The sequence below is a fragment of the Aphelocoma coerulescens genome, chromosome 1A, assembly GCF_041296385.1.
Source record: "Aphelocoma coerulescens isolate FSJ_1873_10779 chromosome 1A, UR_Acoe_1.0, whole genome shotgun sequence".
Taxonomy (NCBI): domain Eukaryota; kingdom Metazoa; phylum Chordata; class Aves; order Passeriformes; family Corvidae; genus Aphelocoma; species Aphelocoma coerulescens.
The window spans coordinates 53,788,382-53,814,010 of record NC_091014.1 but is presented as its reverse complement, the minus strand read 5'-3'; the positions used below and the strand labels follow the sequence as shown (position 1 = coordinate 53,814,010).

The 25,629-nt window shown below is 47.2% G+C and overlaps 1 protein-coding gene across 4 annotated transcripts; it reads right to left on the bottom strand.

Annotated features, from left to right (window-relative positions):
- Positions 1–22: 22 nt before the first annotated feature.
- On the bottom strand, positions 23–20,704 carry CBX7 (chromobox 7). 4 transcript variants are annotated; one of them, XR_011147925.1, is made up of 9 exons: positions 20,511–20,704; positions 19,112–19,155; positions 15,075–15,140; positions 14,484–14,550; positions 13,559–13,898; positions 10,835–11,553; positions 4,329–4,524; positions 2,455–2,584; positions 23–414 (listed from the first exon to the last, which is right to left on the bottom strand). XR_011147925.1 is itself a non-coding variant. In XM_069002765.1 (6 exons), exons 1-6 carry the CDS (start codon positions 20,577–20,579, stop codon positions 11,405–11,407), a joined length of 735 nt encoding a protein of 244 aa, XP_068858866.1. In that variant the 5' UTR covers positions 20,580–20,704; the 3' UTR covers positions 4,581–11,404. The 4 variants fall into 4 exon arrangements, 2 of the variants coding, with proteins under 2 accessions (XP_068858866.1, XP_068858867.1); XR_011147924.1 differs by lacking the exon at positions 23–414 and having other exon boundaries at positions 1,860–2,584; XM_069002765.1 differs by lacking the exons at positions 23–414; positions 2,455–2,584; positions 4,329–4,524 and having other exon boundaries at positions 4,581–11,553.
- Positions 20,705–25,629: the final 4,925 nt, after the last annotated feature.

Sequence of the window (25,629 nt, the reverse complement as noted above, 5' to 3'; positions counted from 1 at the left end):
GGCAGCGGGGGGGTTCGGGTCCCCCGGCCTGCGGGACGGCGGCGCAGCGGGAAGAGGAGCGGAGCGGAGGGGAGGGAAGCGAATCCCTCCCGGGCAGATCCCCGGCATGGCGGCGGTATTGCCCCTTCCCGCCCGAACGGGGCCTTTTTTTTTTTTTACTTAAAACAATGGCGGCAGCCTCTTCTTCTCCCGCTGCAGATGCACCGTCACCCCCTCTCGCCGGTGGGGAAGCAGGCAGCCTTGAAGCACATACCAAGGCAAAAACTAGCAATAAAGGTGCTTGAATATTTTCCTTCTTTTTTTTTTTTTTTTTTTTTAAATTCCGTTTAACTGGCATGGGTGCCGGTACAAGGTACAATTTTTGAGCCAGTATAAGGTACCACAAGGTAAACAGGCCAACCATGCTATGTAAAACTGTAAAGAAACCAGAAAAATGTTAAGTCACTTAGAGGAATTCCCTGCCCTGACCATTACTGCAAACCCCTAATTAATTTGCAGCATACTTTACACTCTCTTGCAGGTGCTAAAAAGACAAAAATCTCAGTCAAAAATCATTCTCTGTGATTCAAAATGGAAGCTCACGGCCCTGCAGTTTTTTTTGTGTGGAACTCAGGGTCCTCCCTTACTTGGAGGACCTTATCTGGCCTGTCCTGCTTTTACGCCTGGTTTTTGGGTGAGGAGGCAGTGCATTCCAGATACCCTGTGACAGAAGTGGGAGCTGTGATGAGAGCTGTGGGTGATGGTTGTCCTGCATTTGCTGCTCTTTCTCAGCCCACTGCGACCAGCAAGGTACCTGGAGAGCAGTGGAATCCCTCTGCTACCTGCTCCTCATCTGGCCTGGCAGGGACCCCCCCGGCCCCTGTGGCACTCGCTAACCCTTTCTCCATTTGCACTCATCTTCCCTTTCCCTTTCCACCTCTTGCTCAGGGGTTTCACCCAGAAGGAGGGTATTCTGGAAGCGGCTACATTATGGCTATAATATCAGTACTAGCAGGGATGGATTTCCCAAAGTCAAGGCATGCAGGTAGGAAAATGAATGTTTTCCTCACTGCCTGTGATTCAGGCAAGATCTGTCAGAGTGTTTTGTTCTTTTTCACCTTAGCAGCTGAAATACTGCAGCCAACACAAGCTCTCTGCCCGGAGGAAAAGTGACTCAGGAGAGTCAAAAAAGCTCCCCACCGCCATGTCCCCATTTGAAGGGGGGTTAATGGAGAGGTTGCTGAATGCTGATGGAGACAATCACATGGACCCTGGTTCAGGACATGTGAACAATTTGGAGAAGGAGGTGTTTCTGTGGTCAGGGACTGAACCACAACGTGCTTCATCACTGATAATTCTGCATTTAGGTCATATCCCTCACTTCATGAATAGTCTCTAAGAGGGCCTTTCCCAGGTGTTTGCCATCACAGGGCAGGCAAGAACAAAAAGCCCAAGACTCTCACCTAGACTGGGTCAAGTCCTTCTGGACTGCCCCTTTTCTCTAGACACCACCTTTTTTTAATCTCAGTTCTTCACATGCTTGAAGGTGACTTTAAAAGAACCAGTCCATCACACCCATTGCATTTTGCTTCTCACTATTTTAACTTTGCACATTAAGTGTTCATTAACACCATCTACGTTTAAGTTAGTGTTTGTTACTGTTCACTCTTTTAAAACAACTGCTTTTACATTTGTAGCAGAGTGTCAAGTAACTGAACTTTCAACCAGCAATATCATCCACCCTCAAAAGCAGGCACCCTTAAATCAAAAGGGGGAAAAGTCTTTACGTGGCTACACAAACACAGGTGCAGCAGCCAAGACTGGTGGCCTTGACCCAAAACAGATGTGTGGGTCATGAACAGCACACCCCACCTCAGGACAAGAGCACAAGGGACCCTGTTCCATGGACCAGAAGGGGCAGCAACTTTTCAGGGAGCTCCATGTGCTCTTTCTAGTTATTTTCTCCTTCCACCTGTCAGCAGAATGTTCTTTCCAGCCACAGTGACTGCTCAAATCACCGCAAGCTGCCGTTGCACAGGTATCGCCTAACACTTTCATCTAACTTTTACTCTCACAAAGCAAAATAGTAGCAGAATATCCAGCTGTTCAGGGCATTGTTGGGCATTTCCTTTGTTTCATTCACAATTCCAGTAAAACACTTGAAAAAAAAAAACCAAAAAACAACCCACCTGGGAGCACAGCCCTCCCGGAAGAGCTATTGTTCACTACAGACACTGAAATAAAATATTTTTCTGGCAACTCGCTGCCTGCAAGACCCTGGTGCCGAAGGATACACTGTAGCACTTCTCACTAGCACCAGGAATTCAGTGCCTGGAAGCAATAAGCTTTGGGAGAGCAACAAGATCTTTCACATCAAAACCCCTGGCCAGTGGTGTACAGGCACAGGGGAACAGCAGCAGGTGCGAGAACATTTCTATGTGTTTTTGAAATGGCACTTGAGAATGGGAAACTCACCTGCTCAAAGTCAGTGGCTGCCTCAAGCTCATTTTTTGTGGACCTGGCCGGATTAGCAGCACTTATCCCCAGGAGAACAGCTCCAAGGGTTCATCAACAGACTCTGCTGCTCTTTGCTCCAGTGAGGTCACTGTCAGGAGAAGCAGATTTTGGAAAGCAAATGGTCACTCCCTCACCTACACTAGAAACAACTGCACACAGCCCAGCCCCTCAAGCCAATGCAGTGTACATTTCCAAGCAAACCCTTGGCATTATGGGCATCCAGGTCAACATGTGCTGGGATTTCCCTGCTGCAGCTCTGAAACACACACAAGCAAAGGCAGGTCCCTCGGAGCTGACTGCGTAACTCCCTGCACACCAGGTGTGGGTCGCTCAGCACGACCCAAGCAGTGGCCAGAACAACCAGCCCTCCAGCCCACTAACTTTTTGATGTAGCAGAGAGAAAAAGCCCATGGGGTTTGTGCTGTGCCTACACCAGTGGGATGCTATGATATCCCTGGGGCCTGTCTAGGAGTTCCCAAAGCAGGCCCAGCTGCCCAGGCTGCCACTGGATCAGGATGATTACACAAGTCCCCCAGATTTCTTGCATTCTTGATTCAAAAACAGTTTCTTGGCAAGCAAAATCGTGTGAAGAGAAGGAGCAAGAGCAGGGAGGTTGTGTGGCACTGAACAGACAGGAAGTGACTGCCATCGCAGGGGTCACAGAGGCTGCATGTCACTCTGTGCTTCTCAGAGAACACCAAACTGCTCAAATCGTGTGGTTTCCCCTTTCACCAAGTGCCCTTATTCGCAGGCATCTGATGGGGAGAGCTTTGCAAGGCAAGTCGGCTGCACTGCACGGATCAGAGGGGCGGCATAGCAACAGCTTATTAAAAAAAAGGAGGACTGCCCAGATTAACCTTTAATCCAGCCAACACATGCATGCAAAAGGACAAGCTGTTTCTAGCACCAGCCAGCCTCTGCAGCATTGGCAGAGGTAGGAAGACACAATCTCCAGAGCAGGCTTTCCCGTAACTCTGCACTGCAGTTTCTTACAACTTCACCTGACTTGCTAGCTGCTGCCAGAAAATAAGTGGCTGGCTGGAGTCCTGCTCTGATGCCATCACTCAATTCCAGCTTCCCTGCCTCAAGGCAAAGCATGCTGACAGCGCTTTGGTTACACAGGCAAGACCTAAACACGCTGCCTTGAGCCGTGACTGACTCAGGCAATACAACCCATCCCCCTCTGCTTTTGCTCCACATGCTTTTGTGACTGATGCCATAGCTGCGTTCAGGTGCAGGGCTCACCCCCACATTACATCTACTAGAGGCATCTCAGACAGCCCCATTCTCTTGCCCAGGTACCTCAATAAACAGCTGGCCTCCCCCTCCACAGGGGATGGAGTGGGACACACCTCGAGGGAGCAAGCCAGCCACCAAAGTGGACTAAATGACATTTGGGATTCTCTCCATGGAGTATCAGCAGTTCCAGGACTCAGGCTCCTTGGCTAAGCTGTGGGGTGAACCAGGGGCCAAACTGTACCCAGGAGAAGCTGTGCTCCAGAAGAGGTCCCTGGAAGCCTTGCTAGCCAGCCCATTGGAGGCTTTGGCTTGGAGGAGAGCTGCTTTCCTGCTGGCAAGCACTGCAGAGCATGCCTGGCAGCCCAGGCCTCATCTCAGACTCTCTGCATTGCCATGAGATGCAGGATATGGGGCACACCAGCACTCTCCTGGTACTGGGGCAGAGCTGTCCTGGCACTGCAGCCTTGTGCAAGGATGTAGAGAACTCCCTAAACCCAGAGCTGCAGCCCCCCTGCCATCAGCATTCTCCTCTTCAAATCGTAATCCATCCAAGACCAGTCATCCCAGGTCACCCCTGTACAACTCTAACTTACCCAGTGGGTTAAAAATTAATAAAAACTTGACCTCCTCCAATCAAAGTAATGTCAGAAACAGCCTTTTGCAGGCTCCATTCTTCATCGATCCTTCTTTACTGATCTTCCTTACGCACGCATGCACATTTTCCATTCTTTTTCCAGCTGCACTGAATGTTTATACACCAATAGAAGTGACTGTTGGAAAATAATTCAGCTGTAGAATTAAAGCAAGGGAGGGGGGGTAAATGACCACACAAACATACCATGAGGTAAATGTCAGTTCTCATATTTAATATTTTAATAATTTTGTTTGCAACATTTACCACATAAATCATCTAAATAAATAGATGCTGTACAGTCTCTTATCCATATCAGTACAAAAATAAAACCACACTTTGTGTCAAATTATACTTGAGCCTGCCCTCCCTTTGCTATTACAATCTCCTTTTACAGCACATACTCGCTCAGAAAAGGCATTATACTCTGATTGGTTTGTTTGGAATTGGTTTACTCCCTATTTCCCCCCTCCCCAAATACATTCAGTTAGTCTGTACAAAAGCTAGAAGCTCATTCTGTGCAAAAGGAAGCTTTCTGTGTGCAAAGACTCCAATACTCTAGCGTGCTGACGGGAACAACAGCAACAACTGAAGAGACAGGAACAAAAATAATTGGGGACCCTTCCCCTCTAACTGACCCCATTGTCCCCCATCCTCCCCCTGCAACAGAAAGGGAGCACACCAAATTAGATGAGCCAGCGTACAAAAGAGTTCTAACGATGTGCGTACGCTGAGGGAAAAGATCGGTGCTTAAAACCCAACGAGAGAACTGGGATGTTGAACCCCACGCTGTGGATCTCACTAGGTGAGGGAAAAGGGTTCTCTCCCCTTAGCCTGCTCAAAAGGTTCTTGAGATACACAGAACAAAAGCTTCATCTAAATTATTTTAGTTTTTTTGTTGCTGTTCTCCTGGAGATGAGGTGAGGAAATGGCCTCTGGAAAAATCCAGTAGGTACTGAAGACAGCTCCTGGTTCACCCTCCCTTCCTCTCCCCACTCCCTGCAGAAGGACAGACATCTCCTCGTTCCTCAATTAAGCTAATAAGGTGCAATTTGTCAGACAGGAAACTCTATAAGATGTCTCCGGAGCTGGAAGAAACGGTCATAGTTCCAGACTAGGACCACTCAAACTGAAACTCAACTTCATTTTTCCCTTTCCTCAATCAAAGGAGGTGGGGAGGGAGGAAGCCAACCGGCGCCCCAAAGGCAAGCGAGGGATTTAGCAGGTCTCCTCTTTTCTCTTAGGGAGCCCTCTGCTCCCGGCATGGTGGAGTACACTCCCCATCTCCAGCCATGGGAGGGAGGCAAAGGGCTGGGTGGCAGCTCTGGAAAAATGATAAGGAGCAGCCAGCGGCCTGAAACAGATACATCTTTTGCTTTTCAAATGCCACTTTTAGACAGATGATAAGGAGTACTTAGCACTCCTAGTGCTTTGTATTTCCAAAGTGCTTCAAAACATACTTCAGATTTAAAAGCAAAAAAAAGCTGCTTAACATTTTGACAGATTTGCAAAAAGCGTCTTTGTGCTGACACTACATTTTCTGGTTAAAAAACAACAATAATAATAAAAAAAGGTTTTCCACCTCCTCCTCCTCCAAAATACCCTTCCCAGCCAAAACTTTGCTACCCCAGTAATGAGATAAGCTGTGATGGAGGTTCCGAACAGTCTCCCTTTCAACATCCAACTGGTGCTCTCAGAGAAGAACCCCTAGCATTATTACAGGGCACCCACAGCAGGTAAGGCAATCTCAGCAGCAAGGCGTCTACTCCATCCCAACTTTGTTGCAATCCACTGCAGCCCCAAATGCTCCCATGGAGCCCTGGGCCTCTGCCACTCCTAGTTAATTAGGATCATTTGCCTGCCTGCTCCCTGCACAACCACCATACTTCAAGAGTTAAGGGGGAAGAGAAAGAGGTGGAAGAGAAAAAGGGGTCATCTCTACAGCAAGTGCTAGTTAAAGGAAAGGATTTGAAGGGTTTGAATTCCATTTTAAGTGATTGCTTCTCTCGCCTTCCAATTGTCCTGGGGCTGTTTTATAAGCCTTCCTATCCTAACCAGCTTCATGCGTGGAATCCAAGTGGTTTGACACCCAGAAGCTCACACTTTCTCTATGAGGACAGTAAGTTCAGGCACAGGACAATGTGGCCTGTTGATCATAAGCTATTATCTCAAAACAAGTTTATCATGCCCTTGGGGAAAACCTTTACAACAGGCATGGCAACAAAAGCAACGGGTTCCAACGCTACACATTTTCATGTAGAAATTACCCTGTGCAAGTTGTCAACGTACACACCTCCCTTGCATTCCCAAATGGCAGAAGACTGATACATAAATGCAGCACTCGCCTCTCTGCAGGGCCCATTCACAACTCCACTCACAGATGCAAGGGATCCGTTTCACTACAAGTTCTTTGTTTATAACACACCTTCTCTCTCAACTGCCAGCTCACTCAAAGGCCCCTCCTCAACCACCTGGTGAGGAGCAGCTCCAAGGCAACTCTTGTCCCTCCCTTCCCTGACGTGCATTTGTCCCTATTACTTTCCCAGAAAGGCCCACTGCCCTCTTCTTCCTAGGCTGCAGGTAAACCAGGGAGGAACAGAACATGGGTAGATACCAATTAGCTTTAGAAAAGGAGGTTTTTACTTTGTCTGCTTCTTAAAACAAAAGCTCAAAGCTGGAGGAGAGGAAGAGGTGGAGAGGTGGTGGTAGACTTTGCTTTGCTTAATACACAGATGTGGCTAACAGCCCCCACTGTGTTCCACACCCCAGCCTCTGTAGTGGCTACCACAGAAGGTCTTGCCTGAGCTACCCTGCCTATTTTTTGACCTGTGTGAGGCCTCCCTTCTCTGTTCCAGTGAAACCATCAAGCAGCACTAGCTGGCATACAGCATGAAACAGTACTGGGGCCAAGGGCCCCCTGTGAGGTGAACAAACAGTTTTATACATCCAGTCACAAAACACCAGAAGAACAATTCTGGACAGTTTCACAACACTAATAACAAAGCCATTCATTTCTCAATAAGCTTCTCTATGTCTGAGCTCTGACATAAACAAGAGTTAATTCACTAACAAATTTGGGCTTATTTTGGCAAATGGAACTGCTTTTGGGTGTTCTCACAATAATATCCTGGTCTTGCTTGAAAAAAAAATAAAGAAAAAAAGAAAAGAATCACCTTAGTCTGACTTCACAAGCAGAAGGGCCCCCAAGCAAATTCAAGACAGTAAGGAGCATGCAGGAGGCTACTTAATGCCACTATTCACGTGTTAAAACTTGCTGTTCCAAGGCATCACTTGTATATCACAGCAATAACATCTAGTTTATAACCATCCGGGAACAGAGGCAGTCCTTTCCATATATTTTTTTAAACACAGTGTTAACAATAAAGGCTTTCCAGTCTCATGAAGCCCCTCAGTTCTGTCACATATAGAGTGAGTTCACTGCAAGATCTGTGAAATAAACACTTCTGTCCCCCAACACTGCTAGTAAATTTTCACATGGAAACAGTTCTAAGAATGACTATTAGAGCAGTTCTTTGAGAACACTGCTTCTTGTGTACAGTTCAGTAATTTCCACTGGCTGAAGTTTATTTTTCTTGTTTACAGCCATGGAGCCAAACAAGGTATGGGAGAGTTAGCCCATTTCTATTCTTGGCTTGTGCTTCAAATAGAATTATTAAGCTCAGCTTCAGCTGGATGCTATTCTGGCTCTTCTAATCAAACGGAATGCTTAACAAAGATCCAAACACAGCATCTGATTTTCATGATACGTTAGCACAGGAGGTCCCAATTCAACTGTCAGGTTTGGGGTGGAACTGGCAGATGGACAATATTGGGGAGAAGAGACAAACCCAGACAACCTATCTTTCTATCACTAGTAAAACCCTCTCTACACCTGCAGAGGTGGAATAAAGCTAATTTTAAAGTCCCTGAAGACCAGCTCTACCAAGGAAGTTTACAGTGATATGTCAGCAGATAATGTGGAACAGAGCCACACTTTAAAAAGATCAGGAGAAAAATCTTCTCGAAAAGATCTTTGAGATAAACAAGAATTCATGAATGTCAAAAAAAAAGTCCACGCCAACGAAGTAACTGCTTACTTTCCTACCACAAACTCCTCTTCACACCCCCCCCCAACCCCACGCACATGCAGCTTGTTGTGTCTTAACCCCATTATGGTTAGTTCCTCATCGACACAAAGCAGCACAGCAGCCAGGTACTTTGTTCCACACTTCGTGTAGCAAGATGATTAGTCACCAGCAGAACACTGGATAGCCTGATCCAAAAAAATGATTAAGATATGAAGCTGTGGGTGGATCCTATTTGAAAGACCACCACAGGTCTTTGAAAACTCCACTGCAAGAGAAAGAAAATATGTTTAAAGAAAAGTGCCAAAACAAAGTGTTGAGAAGTGTCAGCTGGTGAGTGGAGAGAAAAGCAGAGGATGGAAATCTAGTTCATTAGGACAAGCTCTTTCCTGCTGCAGGATTGATATTGCTTCCAATGTCAGCCAAAGGCAGGAACTTAGTAAATAGGAAGCTTTTTTTGGTGTATTTGTACATTTGAGATGAAGACATGACAAAGGCAGCAGTTGCTGCACTAGAATAAAGAAACCAGATCCTATAAATGCCATGAAGATTTAGCAGGATGAGCTGCAGTTCAAGACATTTTTTTAAAATAACCTAAAACACTACGCTTCTGCAACCATCACTACCTGACCTGCTCCAACCTGCAAGAGTGGACTGGGCCATGTGGTGTGTCCACTTCCACAACAGAAGAGACATGTAGGTATTCAGCATATTTGGCAGGTGTCAGGAAGAGGGGGTGTGTGGGTGATGGTAACAACACCGTCTGACCCCACATCCTGCAAAAAAGGGTGCAACTCCAGACACAGAAGCTTCGCTCTGGACACCCACGTTCAACAAACATCCTGCGCCTGCATGCTTACCTCATCAGCTTGGCCTTGCTAGCTATTGCAAGCTTCTTTCCCACTCACTCTTCCTCCCACCACATAATTCCCCCCCAGCTTCCACTTCTCACCCTCTCAGATTTTTCCATAATAAAACTCCCATCTTACTTCTTTGAGAGACAAAAGGTCAATCCAGAAATTCAAGATCTTCCCAGCAATCCTGAAACTGCTGTGACGGCATGAAAGACAGGCCTGCTCAAACAGCTCTGAGATGGAAGGGGAAATCCTAAATCTACACTGAGCTGCCATATCCTAAATGAGGTAAAAACTGCTTCTAGTAAAAACCCACAGTTCCAGTCCAAGCACTTTACAATAAGTAGATGTTTGGAGGACCAGAAACCCTAGAGCTCCCAAATTCTGCAGGCCAGTAGCCAAGCCCCTCAAAGTAACACATTGAAGATTTCCACAGGTGTCTTTATCTCAGAGCTAACAAGGCTCATAGCTTCATTTCGAATAAATACAGCAGATAAGAGATGCTTCAGGCAGGGTGGAGTAAGGAAACATAGTATTTGGGGACAGTAATCATGACAGTAGCCAATGTTACCCTGCAGCACTCTGTCCCGCAGTTCCCACTTTAGACTCTACCTTACTCTTCTTGCTTTCCATTGGAAAAGGTCTATATTTATAAAATAAAGTTATTTAAATAAATTTTGCTTTTAAAAATGGAAGAGAACATGCATGTGCAAGAACAGATGCTATGCTAAACTACCAACTCAAAATACAGCAATTCTTCAAAAATCTCAAAGTGTCACAGGCAGTCCAGCACAAGGCATTTTTAAGTGCAAGATCAGGCAGGTCTATTGAAATGCAGACCACTTTCCTTGGCAAAGATTTTTAAACCTTCCAAGGGGAAGTTCCTATCAGTAAAGTAGTACAGGATCACAGATACTGTGAGGAGACTGGAGTCATGGAAGAGTATCATTCAGGCAGCACAATCCGAGAATTCTCATTGCTAAGAATTAGGAATTTTTCCTCTCCTCAAATCGAATACATGCCTTCCCCACATGTTGTTTATCTTGGATCTCTCTATGGGATCCAAGAACAGAATTTGCTGGTAATCAAGGTCCATTTCTAGCTCAGTTCTGTCCAATTCCCGTGTCCTGGGCCTGTGTCAGTATCTTGGATATCTGCAGTGCCAGGCAATGCTTCAGTTGTCCTACTAGCCCCTCCTCCCAGGGGAGAGGAGTCAGTTTTCAACCAAATTATTACCACAGGTTCAGGGCAGGATTTGTTATTAATACTGAATTTCGCAAAGGGTAAGAAGACCCCACTTTCCATAACACATTCCTCATGCAGCAGAGCCAAGCCTGGAAATCCTGTTTAGCATATACAGAATGGTATGTCTCAACTATGCTGGCTTTCCGAGCTTTTAATGAGGGCAAATTGAATTTATGTTGCCAATTTGGATTTCAGAGATGCATTTCAGTCTTTCCGCATGATCAACGATCAAAGGGAGAAAGCTCTGCTGCCTATACAGACCCATGCTGCAAAGACTGACTTACCACAGACAGGCAAATACGTTTCTGAAGTCCTGACAGCAGGCCACAGGGAAAACAGCACTGGAGAGAAAGTCTTAACAGGCTGGAGTTATCTACACAGGTAGGATCCATCGCCTCTCGCTGCTGCAGGAAGAGAGGGAGGAGGAAGGTGGGAAGAGCAATGCACAGAGATGTATCTTTATCCAAGGGATATCAATTGCAGAACAAGGCAGCAGGCTAGAGATCCAGCTCTCTTTCCACCTCCACATGCCCTCTCCCCACAAATGCAGCTGCCGCCACTTGACAGGATAAAAGGCGAATTGTTCAGCTTGCTGCTTTCACATCAAGGAGGGGAGTCTTTGCCAGGGAAAGGGCTGTCAGTTTTTCAGCTGGACAAAGCAATGACAAACACACACCCCCTACACTGCCCTTTTTTGCGTATCTGAAAGGGGAAAAAGGAGGAAAAAAAAAAAGGTCTCTGTAAACATTTTAAGAGGAGACATTTTGGATTTTTTTTTCTCTTAAGGGGTAACGTAACCCTTCCCTAGCCCCACCCTAAAAGCAGTGGTTTTGGGGAGCACTGCAAACAGAGATTCAGAACTGCGCACTCCGGTCTCGAAAGAAGCCCTCAGCCACTTGTGCTTCTCTGAAAGTGACGGTAATGGAGTTTGCCGTGATGTCTGTCACTGTCACTTCGCTGGGGGGCACAGTGGGGATCCAAGGGAGACTGGCATCCACATCTGCTGCAGAAAGAAAGGCAGATGAGAGCATGTTAGTGGAACAGAGAAGAAAGAAGGAAGAAGAGAGGGAAAGGAAGGAAGGAAAAAGGGTCTCCTTTCTGACAAACCGTAGGTGAAATCAGCCTGTACTGAATCTGCATGTACAGAGCAAGAAAGAACATGTGCAAGCCCTCCCCTCAGAGGCTAAGGGAAAATGGAAGATCAGGTGTCCAGATACACAGTGGTATCAGAGCAGCCTACACAGAGGTCAAAAGACCCTGTAAAACCAAGTTCATCTAACTGTCCACAATTCCCCAATACCTCTCATCCCATCTCAGCCCCTAACTTGGTTTTGTGACAGCAAAGCACACTCACCCTGGTTTGAGCTCACCTGCTTCTAAATGCCCTATCCTGCTAAAAGGCAAAACTTAAAATCTCTTACACACACTCTTTAGGTACTCCTAGGGGAGTCAAAGGGAGCCAAAATGGAGGGTCTGCCTTGTACTACACCTGCAATGCAGCCTGGGTGTGATTCTCTCAAAAATCCCTCAGTAGTGCTCCATGGAGAAGCTGCTGCTCCTTTCTCATACACCTCCTTCTCTCCCAGACAGCTCCATACAAGAAACCCAAGCAACCCTGCACTTTCTCACTGTAAGAATAATTATCAGCCCCTCAGCCACCTAAAGGCTCACTTCCCCACAGCCCCCAGAGACTGCCTCGTAAATAGAGAGGAAGGAAAACACACCCTCTCCCTGTCACTCTACCTGTCCACTATACACCTTGTTGTCCCAACCCGGGCAAAGAACAAGAGCCCCTTAAGAGTGTATTTCCTGGCTTCTGTCTCAAACACCTGGGGTGTCTACTTGCCCCCCAGAAAAAGTCCAATTCCCCCTAACAGTAACTGGGATTCCATGCAGGCCAGGTGTCAAGGGGTGAACAAAAACAGTTTTACAATTCTGTAGTGCCACTCACTCTTCTGATCCCCAAGTGCTTTAGCGCCCCACGCTTCCGGGGAGAACAGCCCCACACATTTCCTCACCGCCAGGATGTAACACTGCGTTCCTCTCTGCTACTCCCACTGCTGCCTCCCAGGATTCTGAGCATCATTCCAATCTCTCTCAGAAAGGAGGGAATAGCGTTGACTTCCAGAACACAGCCCTTCCCCTAAGATCCTACCTAATCCAGCCTGGCTAACAGCTACTCCTAGCAAGGAGTAACAGGATTCCCTTAGCTACTACAAGCAGCACAAGCCCCGGTTTTTCACTCCTCAGGAAAGCTACGCCTTCAGAAGCTCTAATAATGCAGGGCTAGAGTTTCCCTGGTAACTGAGAGCAACACACACATCCCACAGCCCTCCTGCACAAGATGCTGGTATCCTTCCCCAAAATGCCAAATGTGCTTGGACATCTCCCATGCCTACACTCATGCTGCCTACTCAGTGGGATCAGGCAGGAGTTACCATCCTCACCTCATCTCTTTCTCCTCCTCTCACATAGCTCTATAGCAAGAGGCTTTAGAAGGGTGTAGAGAGGAAAGGGAAGGAGGGCGCAGGGGAGTACACTGTGAGTTCCGAGCAGCATTCCTGTATGCTTCTCAAAGCAGCACTATGAGAGGAGTGCCGCTGTCCAAGCTTGTCCACTGCCAGCCAAAGTCCTTTGAGCCAAGCAGCAGGCTGAGCACGTGTGGATAATGTGGACAGAGGCAGAGTTCATCTCTGTCACACTTGTGTATCGCCTCTGCCAGGAGAAAATCTTGAGAAAAACTTGCAGTATCTTCTGCATGTTTTCTAACACTGGGAGGGGCATTAGGGATGTCAGACTACAGAGAGGCAACAGGAGCAAAAAAACAATCTGTGCTCTTCAAACAAGAAAGAAACCTGCAAACAAGAGGGACATAATATGGGCCCGCAAGAGCTGCTCTGAAGACCTGACCTAAACCACAATCCCAGGAGGATGTAATCAAGGAGGAAGGATGCAGAACATCCTTCACATGCCCCAGAACTTCACAGCCAAAGGGTAACTGGCCTTACCTTCTTTGCTGGTGTGCTGCGTGGCCTCCCAGTCGTCAGGGCTCTGCCTGGCCTCTAGGCCCACGGCATCATTCAGGAAGAACTCATGTCTGCAGTTTCGGTTCTCCAGACTCGCCATGCGGGGAAACTTCTTCCTTGACAGTCGTAGGTACTTCTGGTTTTTGCGTTGCTTCCGGAGAGAGAATGGCAGGACTGTACCCCCAGTCTTCTCGGGAAACTCTGCCTGCCCTGTCTTGGCCCCTGGCAGGCTACTGTCTCCTCCTCCAAATCTCCGTGCAAGAGAGAAGCAGAGCTTCTCCTTTCCCTTGTGGGCACTCCTCAAGTCCATGCCATACAGCCGCTGCCAAGACACCAACGCAGCAAGGGTCAGAGCAGACATCTGATCATGCAGTCAGGGCTCCTCACTGGGAACCAGGAAAATATTCTTTGTTCTGTCTCTGAACATCTAGATGAGCTATGATAAGGTAGGTTGCTTCTACAACACCATTTCTCTCTCCTCTTCAACTGCCCTCTAAGCTCTTCCTAATATCTGCTTCCTAGGATTGGCTGCTTTGCTTGGCAACAGTGAAAGCATGCTGAAACTCCACTTCCAGCGACGGGCTACCTTTGACTTGATGGAAAATCCAAGCTCAACATGAAATTAAAAGAACACACACACCAGGTAACCTGCAACTACCCAGGCCCATACTTTATAAAATCCTAGTTCAGAGAGAAAGAGCTGTTGTTTTGTTTTGCTTTTTAAAAGACATATTAGCTACCTCTTCAGCTGACAGGTTAAAATTATCTGCTTAAACACTGATTTCATGTTGTTAACTTGTTACCTCCAATTTTGTCCATGCAACAGCAAACAGACAGTTTCCACCTCACTGAGAGGAGCAACACAGCAGCTAAGGAGTTAGAAATACACAGAAGAGCAAAAGGCTACCTGCAGTAGGAGGCGCTTTGGTTTGGGGCCTCTTTTCCTGTACCCTGATGCACGGTCTCTCTCTTCCCTGTGAAAGAGGAATATGAATCAAACTGAGTACTAAATACCACAGCATAAAACCTAGTTGGGACTTCAACCTTCTACAGCATAGCTCCCTCAATTTCCTTCGCTAAAACCCAATGGTGACCAGTGTAAGCTTGGAAAACATCCCAGAATTGCTTCCTGTAGTAGTGAAAACCTTGCAATAGGGAAATTTCTCTAATACAGCTAATCAAGGATGGGTTAGAGAAATTTCCCACCTCACATCACTCCAGTCCAGCTCTGGACCTGATCAAAACCTGAATCTGATTGTTCTCTGGCTCAATGCTGCCTGTTCTTGGCCTCATTTCCTCAACAGTGCCAATCAAAGCTGCTTTAAACCTGTCTTGACCATCTCAATCAACACCAGGGTACAAAAATCAAGCAGGATTCATTGCTATACATCTCATCTTTGACTGAAGTAGGGACAACAGGGGCACTTTATGCATACAACGAAATAAAGACACTATTTCTTTTGCTGTGTCCAGGGAGAGAAAGAACACGTGCCCTTACTTTTCTTCATAAGCCACTACCAGGCGAGGGTCCAAGATATGATCCTCTGGCTCCCATGTGCTGTATCTGAAGAAAAACATAAGGAATAAAAAGTAAACAATATTTTAATGAAACATTCTCTCTGCAGGCCTGCTACCAATGTGCTGCAGCCCTGGATACTGTCTTCACAAGGGTCGGTGGGGCCTGCCACAACATTGCGAGAGCTCTGAGGAATCCCAGCCATTCCCTCCCCAGCTTCCCAAAACAGGCAGGGCCAAGCATCAAGCAGCTCTTTGTACAAAAACAGGGAAGACTTTCCTCCCCAGGGCCCCCTCCACACTGTGTGCAAAGCCTGTGCAGACACTCACAAACTGTTTTTAAGTCCATGCCTAAACAGGTCGCATCTGCAGCACTCCCTGAAATCCAACAAACCCCATGGAACAATGAGGCATGGTCTGATACATCTTTCTGAAAAATAGGTCTCTCTTAATTTAGAGTGCTCAAAGAGTAAGTACGCTTTCTCACCTGCATTATTAATTACTTCTAATCACTGAAGCTGAAAGGATTCATTTAAGAGTGTAATTTTTTTCCACTGATGCCGTACAACCAAACATGTTGGGACCTGGGCCCTGGGGCAAGCTGATGGCCACTTGCCAACGCCTGCTCCTCCCGCTCGGCTCCCCCTACAGGTTGTTCCTATCGAGCGGAGCTCATCGACACAAATACCCCAACTGCACTGTGGGCAGGGCCACCCACACTGCTCCGAACGGGCTTCGTGCTCCCGAAGCAGCCTGGGAACAGCGTCATTGGCTGCCCCAACTCCCCTCCTCGACAGCCAGACAGCTGTGACAGGAATCAGATGCTCAGGAAAGGGCTGAACCCACCTAGCAGGCAACTCCAAAACTGGTTCCCAAAGAGCACAGCTGCACTTAATACTAGGGAGAAGCAGCCAAAACGCTCCCACTGTGGAAGCTGAAAGAAGCACAAAGTGATCCTTGGGGCATGTTTACTTCTTAGGGGTCATGCTTGCCCAGAAAAGGTGGGTGTCATGTCTCTACTATACAAACTCTAAGGCAGGAAAGCAAATCTGAATCCTCAAATGCCTCAGAACACTAACTTTCCTGAAAGCAGAGCTCCTCCCAGACCCTGGGGAGGAGGACCAGAGAGGAGTCACATGCAGGTGGCACAAGGGTGCATTGTATCAGTCCCTTTGAACAGCAAGAAAGCATTTTAGGATGTTTACATTTCTGGATGAAGCACAGGCTGCATGTGAGGACATGGGATACACAGGGTACACAGGGGAGGTGGTTTGGGAATGCTTTTCCCTTTTGTCTCCCCATTAGAGAGAAGAAGGGTATTGTAATACTGGAACATTACTGGAGGATGGGTCTAGAAATGAAAATACAATTCTTTTACAAAAGAGAGAAACAAAAATAGGACATTCAGATATCTCAAGGTGCACTGTACATCAGAGAGTTAAGAACAGACATGTCTTCATAGCCAGCTGATCCCTCCCTCTCTCCCTCCCTCCTTTGCTCATGCCTCCTGCAGCAACCTGACTGTGAGCTGTCAAAGCCAAGATACTGTTTGAAAGGAGGAAGGTTTCCCCCCAGCTGCAGGGATTCTGGCACTCATCCTACAAATTTAAGAAAAATAACACCACAAGGGGGGAAGAAGTCATTGGATTGCTTTTCATAGGCAAGAGAAGAAAAGGGATTTGCTTTAAAAAAACACCCTGGTGGGTGTTGCCTTTTTCTCTGCAGTTCAGATTCTGGCTTCGCTGCAGTGGCAAAACACTGCATATAAAAAAAACATGGTTGAGTTTGCCACGCGCGCGCGCACACAGAGCTTTATATATGGGTACACACAGCCCAGGCTGCAGCAAACTGCAGAGAGCAGGCACTCTGGAAAACACAGATCATATGATCTTCCTTCCCCCTCCTTCTACTCCTCCTCTTCCCCCTCCTTTTAACTCCAACACAAGTTGTAAACAAGCTTGTAGCTAGAATCAGATAGTCACTCCTCCATTCCCTGACTCCAGCAGTGCAATCCATAAATCTGAGGTGTAGGGCATGAATAAGAATTTTTTATTAAGAAGAGGGGGAAAAAAAAGTGAAATAAGAATTGCATGTGAAAGCAGTAAACTACTGACCTATCCTTATTCCCTTCCATGATACTTTCACTGGAAATGATGGGATAATAGGTACAGAGATTACAAAGAGCATTGCAACAAGGTTGGTAATTAAAGAAGGGAATGATGTGGGATGAGGAAACAAACACAAAGATACAAACAGCTTGTGGTGCTGCATGCCATCACAGGCATATGTATGTTTAGAAACAAGGAACAGAGACTGCTAGTGCAATGAAAAGTGACTTCAATGCTCTGAGCATCTTGGGTTTAAGTAATTCAAACCACTGAGGGAATAGTTACAGTGGAGGCCGGCAGGAGTAAGGAAAAAAACCCAGCAGTCTTCAGATTTGTAGTTTGGGGGAAGAGGGAAGATGCTTGGACATGCCATACATCAAAATAAGAGAACCCTGACACCACCTTGCTCCCAGGAGAACTGCGCTTTAAATTCCCCAAAGTGTTTCTGTCTCCCCCAGAGTTCCAAGGCACAGGACAAGGAAAGGCAGCAGTTAAGAATAAGGCCTGCTCTGTCCAAGAAACATTACACCATGCCTCAGCCCAACTTCTTGGCAAGGGACTTTACAAGAGAAGGACTTCAATGCATTTGTTGAAAGGAGAATGGGATAAACATCGGTATTCTGGCCAAGAGGGGATGAGGCCTCAGAGGCTCCAAATACATTTCCCACCCTCTATCAGTGATTAAGTAAGACTTGGCTATTAAAGGCTGAAGCAGTCCAAGAAGTGACCCACACTACATGGCAGGTGGTGCTCAACAAGTGCACAAGGTTACACTCTGACAGCAGAGCCCTCAAGAATAAAGCCACCCTCTCCCACCACCACCAGAGAGGGGAAGCGGCTTATCTTCAGGCATGGCCTATAATCATAAGGATTAGGCACAACAATTAGGCACCCAAGAACACATTTCAGCTTCTTGGACACCAGGTACAGCCAGTCAGAACCATCCTGGCTGGCCTCACTTTGCGGCTGTGAGGATGAACCTGTAACAAGCAGCTCCCTTTGCTTAGCAACAGCAGAGCAACTGCGTGTGTAACACTGCTGTCCCCACGCACATCGTGTATGTACACACACAGGCACAAACAGAAAAGCAAAGACGGGGCCCCATATGGGTTAGCCAGGAGGCTGTTCTACTACACTGCTAGCTGACATAGTAATATTCTCCAGTTACCTAATCCTCTTAATCTCAAAGCATTTTACAGACTGCTTAAGCTCAGAGCAGTGGCTCTTCTTCAGAAGCAGCTGCATTTTAATGAGAGAAGTGTCTGTAAACAGTGCACAGCAATGCTGAAAAAACCCCCAAACTTTTCTTCCTTTTTTGCAATGTAGCAACCAAAGCAAAAGCTGAAAAGGCCCTCAGAATAACAGGAGGTTTCAGACAAGGAAATGAAGGCATGGCGGTAATTTTCAAGGGACAAAGATCACCTGCATTCGGCTACAATCAATAAATCTGAAACATTGCTCCTTTCCGTTGGTAAATTGCAGACGGGAAGCAGTAGGAGAGGAAGACAAGACCATCAACATGTTTTCTATTTTAAAAGTCAGCAGACAGCTCTAAAAATAAAGTGGGGTCCTCTTGGTGCTGACTCAGAAAAGCAGGAGCCATTCCAAGTTCAGAAGAATCCAGGTTCTTTGTTGAACTCATAATGAATTTAAAAACATTTGTATCTAGAAAGCATCTCAATGAAATATTTCAGTGGTGGCAAAAACCAGTCAGAATAGACTGGCACACAGTTTGTATTCCTTAGCTGCAAATTCACAAACAGATTTCAGTTTGGTTTGTGGCTCTTTGGTTTTGTTTATTGTTGTTGAAATGAGGGACAAGACATTACCCATTATGAATGAAATGCTCAACTGCAGAGTGCAAGCTATTATGGAATATTAAAGAAAAAACAGGCAAGTAAACACAACTTACTTTGGGGGCCATCCTTTCCACTTCACCAGGTATTCTACTTTACCCTGAGGGTGGAAAAAGGCAGAAGAAAACAGGTGAACTACGGAACCAAATATGGGCTACAGTACGAGATGCAACCAATCAACAGGACTGAACTCTGCAACCAAAAAGCTTGTTTCCCATCCCTTTATTTTCAAAACATAGCCACTTCCTCATTCAACTACATTTGCTATACCTTTTTCTCCAAAAAATGGGCACACAGGGGTGTTTAAGCATGCTTGTACTACCATCACCTTGGACCACAGCTTTGCAGAAGGCTTGCAGGGAGAACACTAAAAGCCAACCAGAGAGCAAGATGGAACCATTCACACATTCACAGGCAAACCTACAAGAAGTCAGCACACATAAATGCAGGAAGAAGATGTATGCCAGGAGCAAATGTCAGATGAATTTTTTTTTTAAAGCAGAGAGAAGAAACACAGTATTTCAGAACCTATGAAGCATCTCTGGCATGTTCCTTTCCATTTGCTACATGCTCTACTCGAACACTGTTCCATCCATCACAGGCAGTCATCCTTTCGACCCAAGCAATCAGCAGCTCACAGCTGTGAAGTTCAGAGCTATGCTTTTTTTTTTTTCACTCTAAGTACAAGATTTAAAAAAAAAAAAAAGTGTAGTGATTGGAAACTGCATTCAAGGGCTCCGCAAGCAATGTGAACAACTATCAAAGTATTTAATGTTATACTGAGGGGTTTGTTAAGCACTTCTCAAAGCATGGCAAAGGCCTTTGTGCCTGTGGACGACCACTCTCGCAAGAGCCACTGCTGCAGCCACAGACACCTTTACAGGAGAGCAGAGCAAGGAAAGCACGGGTACTTAAGGCAGAGAACCAGTTTCATTTTCCTCTTGGGGGGCTCATCAGCTTCCCAAGGTTGGAAAACACTCCCCTATAAGGAACTTTCCACCGGAGGATCTCTACACACTGCATGCTTACAGGTTTATCCTTGCAACACTCTGCGGGGACGGGAGCGCTTTCACGGCTGGGGAAACTGAGTCACGGGAGCCTTCCCAAACCCTCTCCGCTTTGGGCTCTCCCGTGTGGTATCACCAGCACTCATCCTGCAGACAGGCTGAACCCCAGCAGCGACAATCGCCCCCTCCTCCCGGCACCACCTCACGGGCAACACGTGTGTCCCCCGCCCGCCAGCCTCGGGCAGGTGCCGGTGCCCCCACCGCGGATGTGAGGGGACGGGGACAGGGGGACAGCGACGGGGACAGGGGGACAGCGACGGGGACCGGACAGCCGCGCGCGCGCGCCCACCACGCCTCCCCCCTCCCGGTGCGCGGCGGGAGGGGCGGGGGGTGTCCCGGTGCGCTCCCCCCGCCCCGCCCCGCTCCGCTCCGCTCCGCCGCTGCCCACCTTCCGCACGCGCTTCTTGCGGATGCTCTCCACGGCGAACACCTGCTCGCCGATGGCCGACAGCTCCATGCGGCGGGCGGGCCGAGGCTGTGCCGGTGGCGCCCGTTCCCCGCCGCTCCCCCTCACACGCCCCCTCGCGCGCGGCCGCGCCCCCGCCGCCGCTTTAGAACCTGCGCAACGTTTTCCCCGGCGCGCGCGCGAGGGGGCGGGAGCGGGGGGTGAGGGCGGGAGCGAAGGAGGCGGGAGCGGCGCCTCAGGCGGTTCCCGCCCCGGCCGCGCCGCCTCCCTCCCGCCGGGGGTAGCGCCGTGAGGGAGCGCTGCCCGCCGCCGCCGAGCCGTGGCATTTACGGGCGTTTTCCACGGCAGCGCGGCCCCCGGCGGTCGCGTGCCGGCGGCGGCGGCGGCTGGGGAAGCGGCGAGCGGCAGAGCGGGGAGGCGGGAGCAGCGCTGCGGCAGGAGCCCGGCGTGGCTCCTCTGCCCGGGCACCCGCTGCAGGTGCCTCAGCCCGAGGGGCTTGCCACGGCCCACCTTTAAGGGGAAGGAAGCACCCGAGATTCGTCAATGCTCGTGGTGGAAAGCAACGGCGAAAGTCCGAGGGCCCGCAAACGAACAGAAAGTTTTACTAGTAAATTACACACTTGGCATGGGAATTGGTGTGTTGGTCCCTGACCTACTAAAGGGTGGGGGGGGGGGGGGGGCGGGGAAAGAGAAAGAAAGAAATATAAAAAGGGGAAAAAAGAGAGAAAATGGGATCACCAGTCCTGGTTCCAGTGTCAATCCAGCTGATGGGATGTCAGTCCTGGTTTCAGCGTCGATCCAGCTGATAATCCTGGTTTCAGCGTCAATTCAGCTGCGTCAGTCCAGCCGATGAGATGTCCGGGGTCCTGGGGGTGCCTCTGGGCCTCTACCAGCACAAAGGCGCTCAGTGGACGTAGCACACATGTAGCTATCAGTCGTCGTGGAACAAGCAGGACCTCAGGCCACCTCTTCAAGGCGACCAATGCTTTCTTGGGTGAGGCATGAGAAAACAGGCACATCACGAGCAGGCATTTAGGTATCCAGGCTCCCTTGCACACCAATCTGCTATGCAGAAACGTGCTTTTCCTTCCCAACCACTGCTTCAAACAACAGACTGAGGGTTTTTACTTTGAGGTCTCCTAGGAAACTTTTTACATCAGAGCAGGGACTCATTTCTACATATGCAACTACCTATTCTCCCACAAGTGTGCTCAGCTGCTCCTCTGCTGTGACTGAATGTCACTGGGTGCTGTTTGCATGCAAAGTCTGAGACAGGCCAAACCTTACTGTAGAAATGGCAAATATACGATGAGAGTGTGTTAATGTCAGTCGTTTAGTCTGCAAGAGTTCATTTGCACACAACATACTGTGTCCACAGGTATGGATTGGGTAACTAGCAGGGTCCTTACTCTTGCTGCAGTCATCTAGGAACTCGAAGTCCACAGTCAGGGAATGGTGACCCTTCGGATAATCATTAGGCAGAACTAGCAGTTTATAGCAAGGTTTTGGTACTTTACTAGCATTAGTTGTTGAATATTCAAGACGTTTATACTATATTACAAAATTATTGTTAATAATAATAAGAAAAGTTTTTATCTTTTTAATTCTTCCTTTCTCATATTCGGTGTCTGTTTTAGAGAGAATAGGGAAAGTATTTAAGGTAAAATTTTGTTTCTCAAAATTAAGACCTTTAGAAAAAAGTAGACACAAAAGGAGATCAGAACATTTCTCTGGATTGCAAGGATCTGCTTGTATTCCTTCTCCTCATATGTGAATCCACTCACTGGGGTGTCAGACTGGAAAGTGGAAGAAACTGTGCTCCAATGACCACGTTAGGATAAAATAAAAGAAAGAAAGAAGCCCCCTAGTCACAACAAACTTTCAGTTATTATTATTTCAATTATCGATAAACTTCTGTACTTCTTAGTCCAGGATGTTTACAACTCATTATTTAATATACATCTCCCTAAGGTCAAGAATACAGATATATATAAACTTTGTTAATGGATGCCAAAGGAGTTCTCAAAAACAAATTGACCTACATTTTGATCACAAGCTCTAATAGTCTTCTTATAAACAGAGATATATAGTAAGAACCCACATGCTTGGTATTATCAGTATAATTTCCACATGATTATTCCCTTCTTTATTTCTGCTTTTCCCACACCAGCAACTACCCTAAAGCGAAGCTTAAGCAATATTTGCACCAGTTATATCACAGCTTTCAGAAAAGCACTCCTTTGCCTGGAAGTACTGGTCACAAAATGCTACAGAGTGCCTTAGTGCAGTCTGGTCAGGGGGTTGTGTTTGTTTGAGGTTTATTTTGCAACATTTTGCACAAAACGTTACCTTTAAAAGCTGTTCCACAGCAGTTACTTTTAATTCTACTAATGGTTATAATGTAATTTCAATGTAATTTTCAATGATAATGTAATTTCAGGTTTTTTCTTTCGCATCGGCAGCTGAAACCTGAGTGCTGAAGGCACAGAGCAAGAACACCTCCCATCCTCCCACCCCCTCCGAGTTCTGAATTACCGTTAAGTGAATGTTGCTAAGCCGTTCGTTGCGACTGGAAATAATTAAGACAAACAATTTAATCGATCAAGGTTTTCAGATCTTACAGCCTGTTTTAGCAGTACTTTAAAAGCCATTCTGTGATAAAAGACCTTTTCTCAAGTATATCAAGAGCTAGATTACAGAAATCTTTATTGGAGTTGTTCTTGTTACCACTAATTGTACAGTCGCGCTAATATATAGCAGTGAACTCCATGTGCAGAAAACCAAAGCAAATATTGAACCTTCTTTAGTACAAATTCAGAGACCCAGATCCAGGAGGCTTTAATCAAAATTCCAATTAACTTCAAAGAGTTTTACTTGAGTAAAAATTGCCAGCAGAATCTAGTACAGAAAAAAATTACCATTTTAATTGCTGCTAGCCTGATTAAGCGGTTCAGCTTCCAGTTGATACAAGCACTTACATTAACACTAAGAATTTATTAATGGTCATTTATATTCTACAAAGCCTAATCCTGCCAAATAGGTTTTTTTTTTTTCCCCTAGAAGACTGCAGCAAAGATCAGCATAGCTTCAAAACCACCCAGCACATCCCCGAAGAAACGCTGCTTGGTGAAGCTTCAAGAAACGACCTTGCAGCAGAAGCCAGCGCTGGCAGCCTGCAAGTACGGTGCTGCCACGGCTCCGTAATGTCCCGGAGCTGGACTGTCCATGCCGGGTGCAAGGCATCCCTGAGCCGGGGGGTGAACCGGCCTCTCCCACTGCGGTGCTGTGTGTCTAATTAGCCGTAGGTGACACTCATCCTGCTGCCTTGCAAGCACAGGTCCAGTTTATTTGCACACTGTGGTTTCGGCAGGCAGCCTCCTAACACACCGCAGAAGTAAAGAGCAGTAAACAGGCACGGTCGGTGCTGCCCTGACCCCGGGGAGCAGCCCCGGTTGCCCCATGGAGGCATGGAAGGCACACGCAGGATGCACCGGGTACCAGTGCAGTCAAGCCCAAGGGCAGCAGAAAAACTACCCTGTCGGTATGCTCACATCAATTAGTACTTTTAGTTTCTTAAAACGCGTGGAAGGAATGCAGCTGCCCCCTGCTGCCAGTTGACAGCTCCTCGGCTTACGCGGAGCCCTCGGCACCAGTGATTAAAGCTGTGCTGCTGAGCGTTCCTCACCTGGCTCTGATCTGCTCCTCGGATTTCCCGACCCTGGATGGCCAGTGAGTCCCAGCCCAAAGTAGTGCTCTGCCTCCGGGTGTTACACAGGAGACGCAAGGAAAACAAACGGGCCCCAGCCTTGCCAAAAGAGCAAGTCCTAGAGGGTAGAGGAAGGATCATCTGGCCCAAGCAAAGGACCCCCTGAGAGCTCTGGTTTGAGGTCTGTCATGAAGAAAAATACTTTCTGTGGGTTCAAGTGTCATTTTGTTTCCATCCTTAACCACCATTTGCCCAGCATGGGGTTTCTCCACCCCTGACACAGCATACGGGACAGTTGTCGGCTTCAGCTTTCCCTCCTCTTTAGATGTGAGCACCCACTACTTCCCTTTAAATGTGGCCATGCCTTGGTGCAGATCTAAGGCCCCTAGAGGACCATTTTAGTGGGATGGTAAGCCAGCATCCCAGACTGTGTTCCTCTCAATCCAACACACTTGTCCTTTAGTATTAGATCAACCTGGTGGGCAGCTGTTTTCCTCTGCACCTGGTCTCACAGCCAGGTGTGGCTGAGAACCTCCAGGTAGGTGTTTCTTCACAGACTTCCTTGAAGAGCTCAGCTACTTCCCAGAGCAGGATCAGTGCAAAAAATAGCAGCTACCACTTTTTGCAAATGCCACTGGAAGAAGGTTTGTTGTTTTCCTACCTTTTAAATGATAGCTCAACAACTATTGCACAAACCCAGTAGTGTTGGTGATGAAGGTCCTGTTCTTCCTCTGTCCTCTGTCTTCAGAGCCACAAAATCCCACCTTCTGGGAGACTGCCCCCAAACACCAGATTATTCTCTTTTTCAAGAGTGAGGGGAATACATATTCACCCATTGAATCACTTGCTTAGTGTAAGACAAATTCAGAGTTCACTGGGCCATGGAGCAGCTATGGCATGGTCCTTTTCCTGGGCAAGACCAGATGTGTGTCCCAACCACAACCCCTGGCTGTGTGTACATGTCATCCAGTGCCTGATGCATGCAAAATACCTAAACATGTCCTAGTGAAGGTGCTGAAACACTGATCTCTGCTTTCCAAGATAAACACTTAGCTAGAGATTAGTCTTTCTTCTCTCTTGGCCACTTTGACTGTCACAGCAAGAGTGAACCATGTTGGTTTGGTACACAAAACACACATTTCAGATAATTCCTCTACAGGAAGCTGTAGTAGGATTTTCATTGCTCTGAAGCCTAGACTAGAAGTGTGGGTGGGCAAGAGAAAATAAGTGCTTTTGTGGTTTGTTTTCTTTAAAAATATTCTTGTGGTTTCAATGAAATTGAGTTTTGTTGTTTCAATTAATTTGAGTTTTGTTGTTTTAGTGAAAGCCTGCCCATCTGTGGACATATGATATGTCTTTGAAAAGCCTTGGCTCCCACATGCTCTATGGAAACTT

Coding starts and splice junctions, on each gene's coding strand:
- CBX7 (XM_069002765.1), bottom strand. CDS start 20,579: ATGGAGCTGTCGGCCATCGGCGAGCAGGTGTTCGCCGTGGAGAGCATC. Junction 15,141..19,111: donor TGGAAAGGATGGCCCCCAAA/GTAAGTTGTGTT, acceptor GTTTTTCTTCAG/ATACAGCACATGGGAGCCAG. Junction 14,551..15,074: donor GTAGTGGCTTATGAAGAAAA/GTAAGGGCACGT, acceptor CCTCTTTCACAG/GGAAGAGAGAGACCGTGCAT.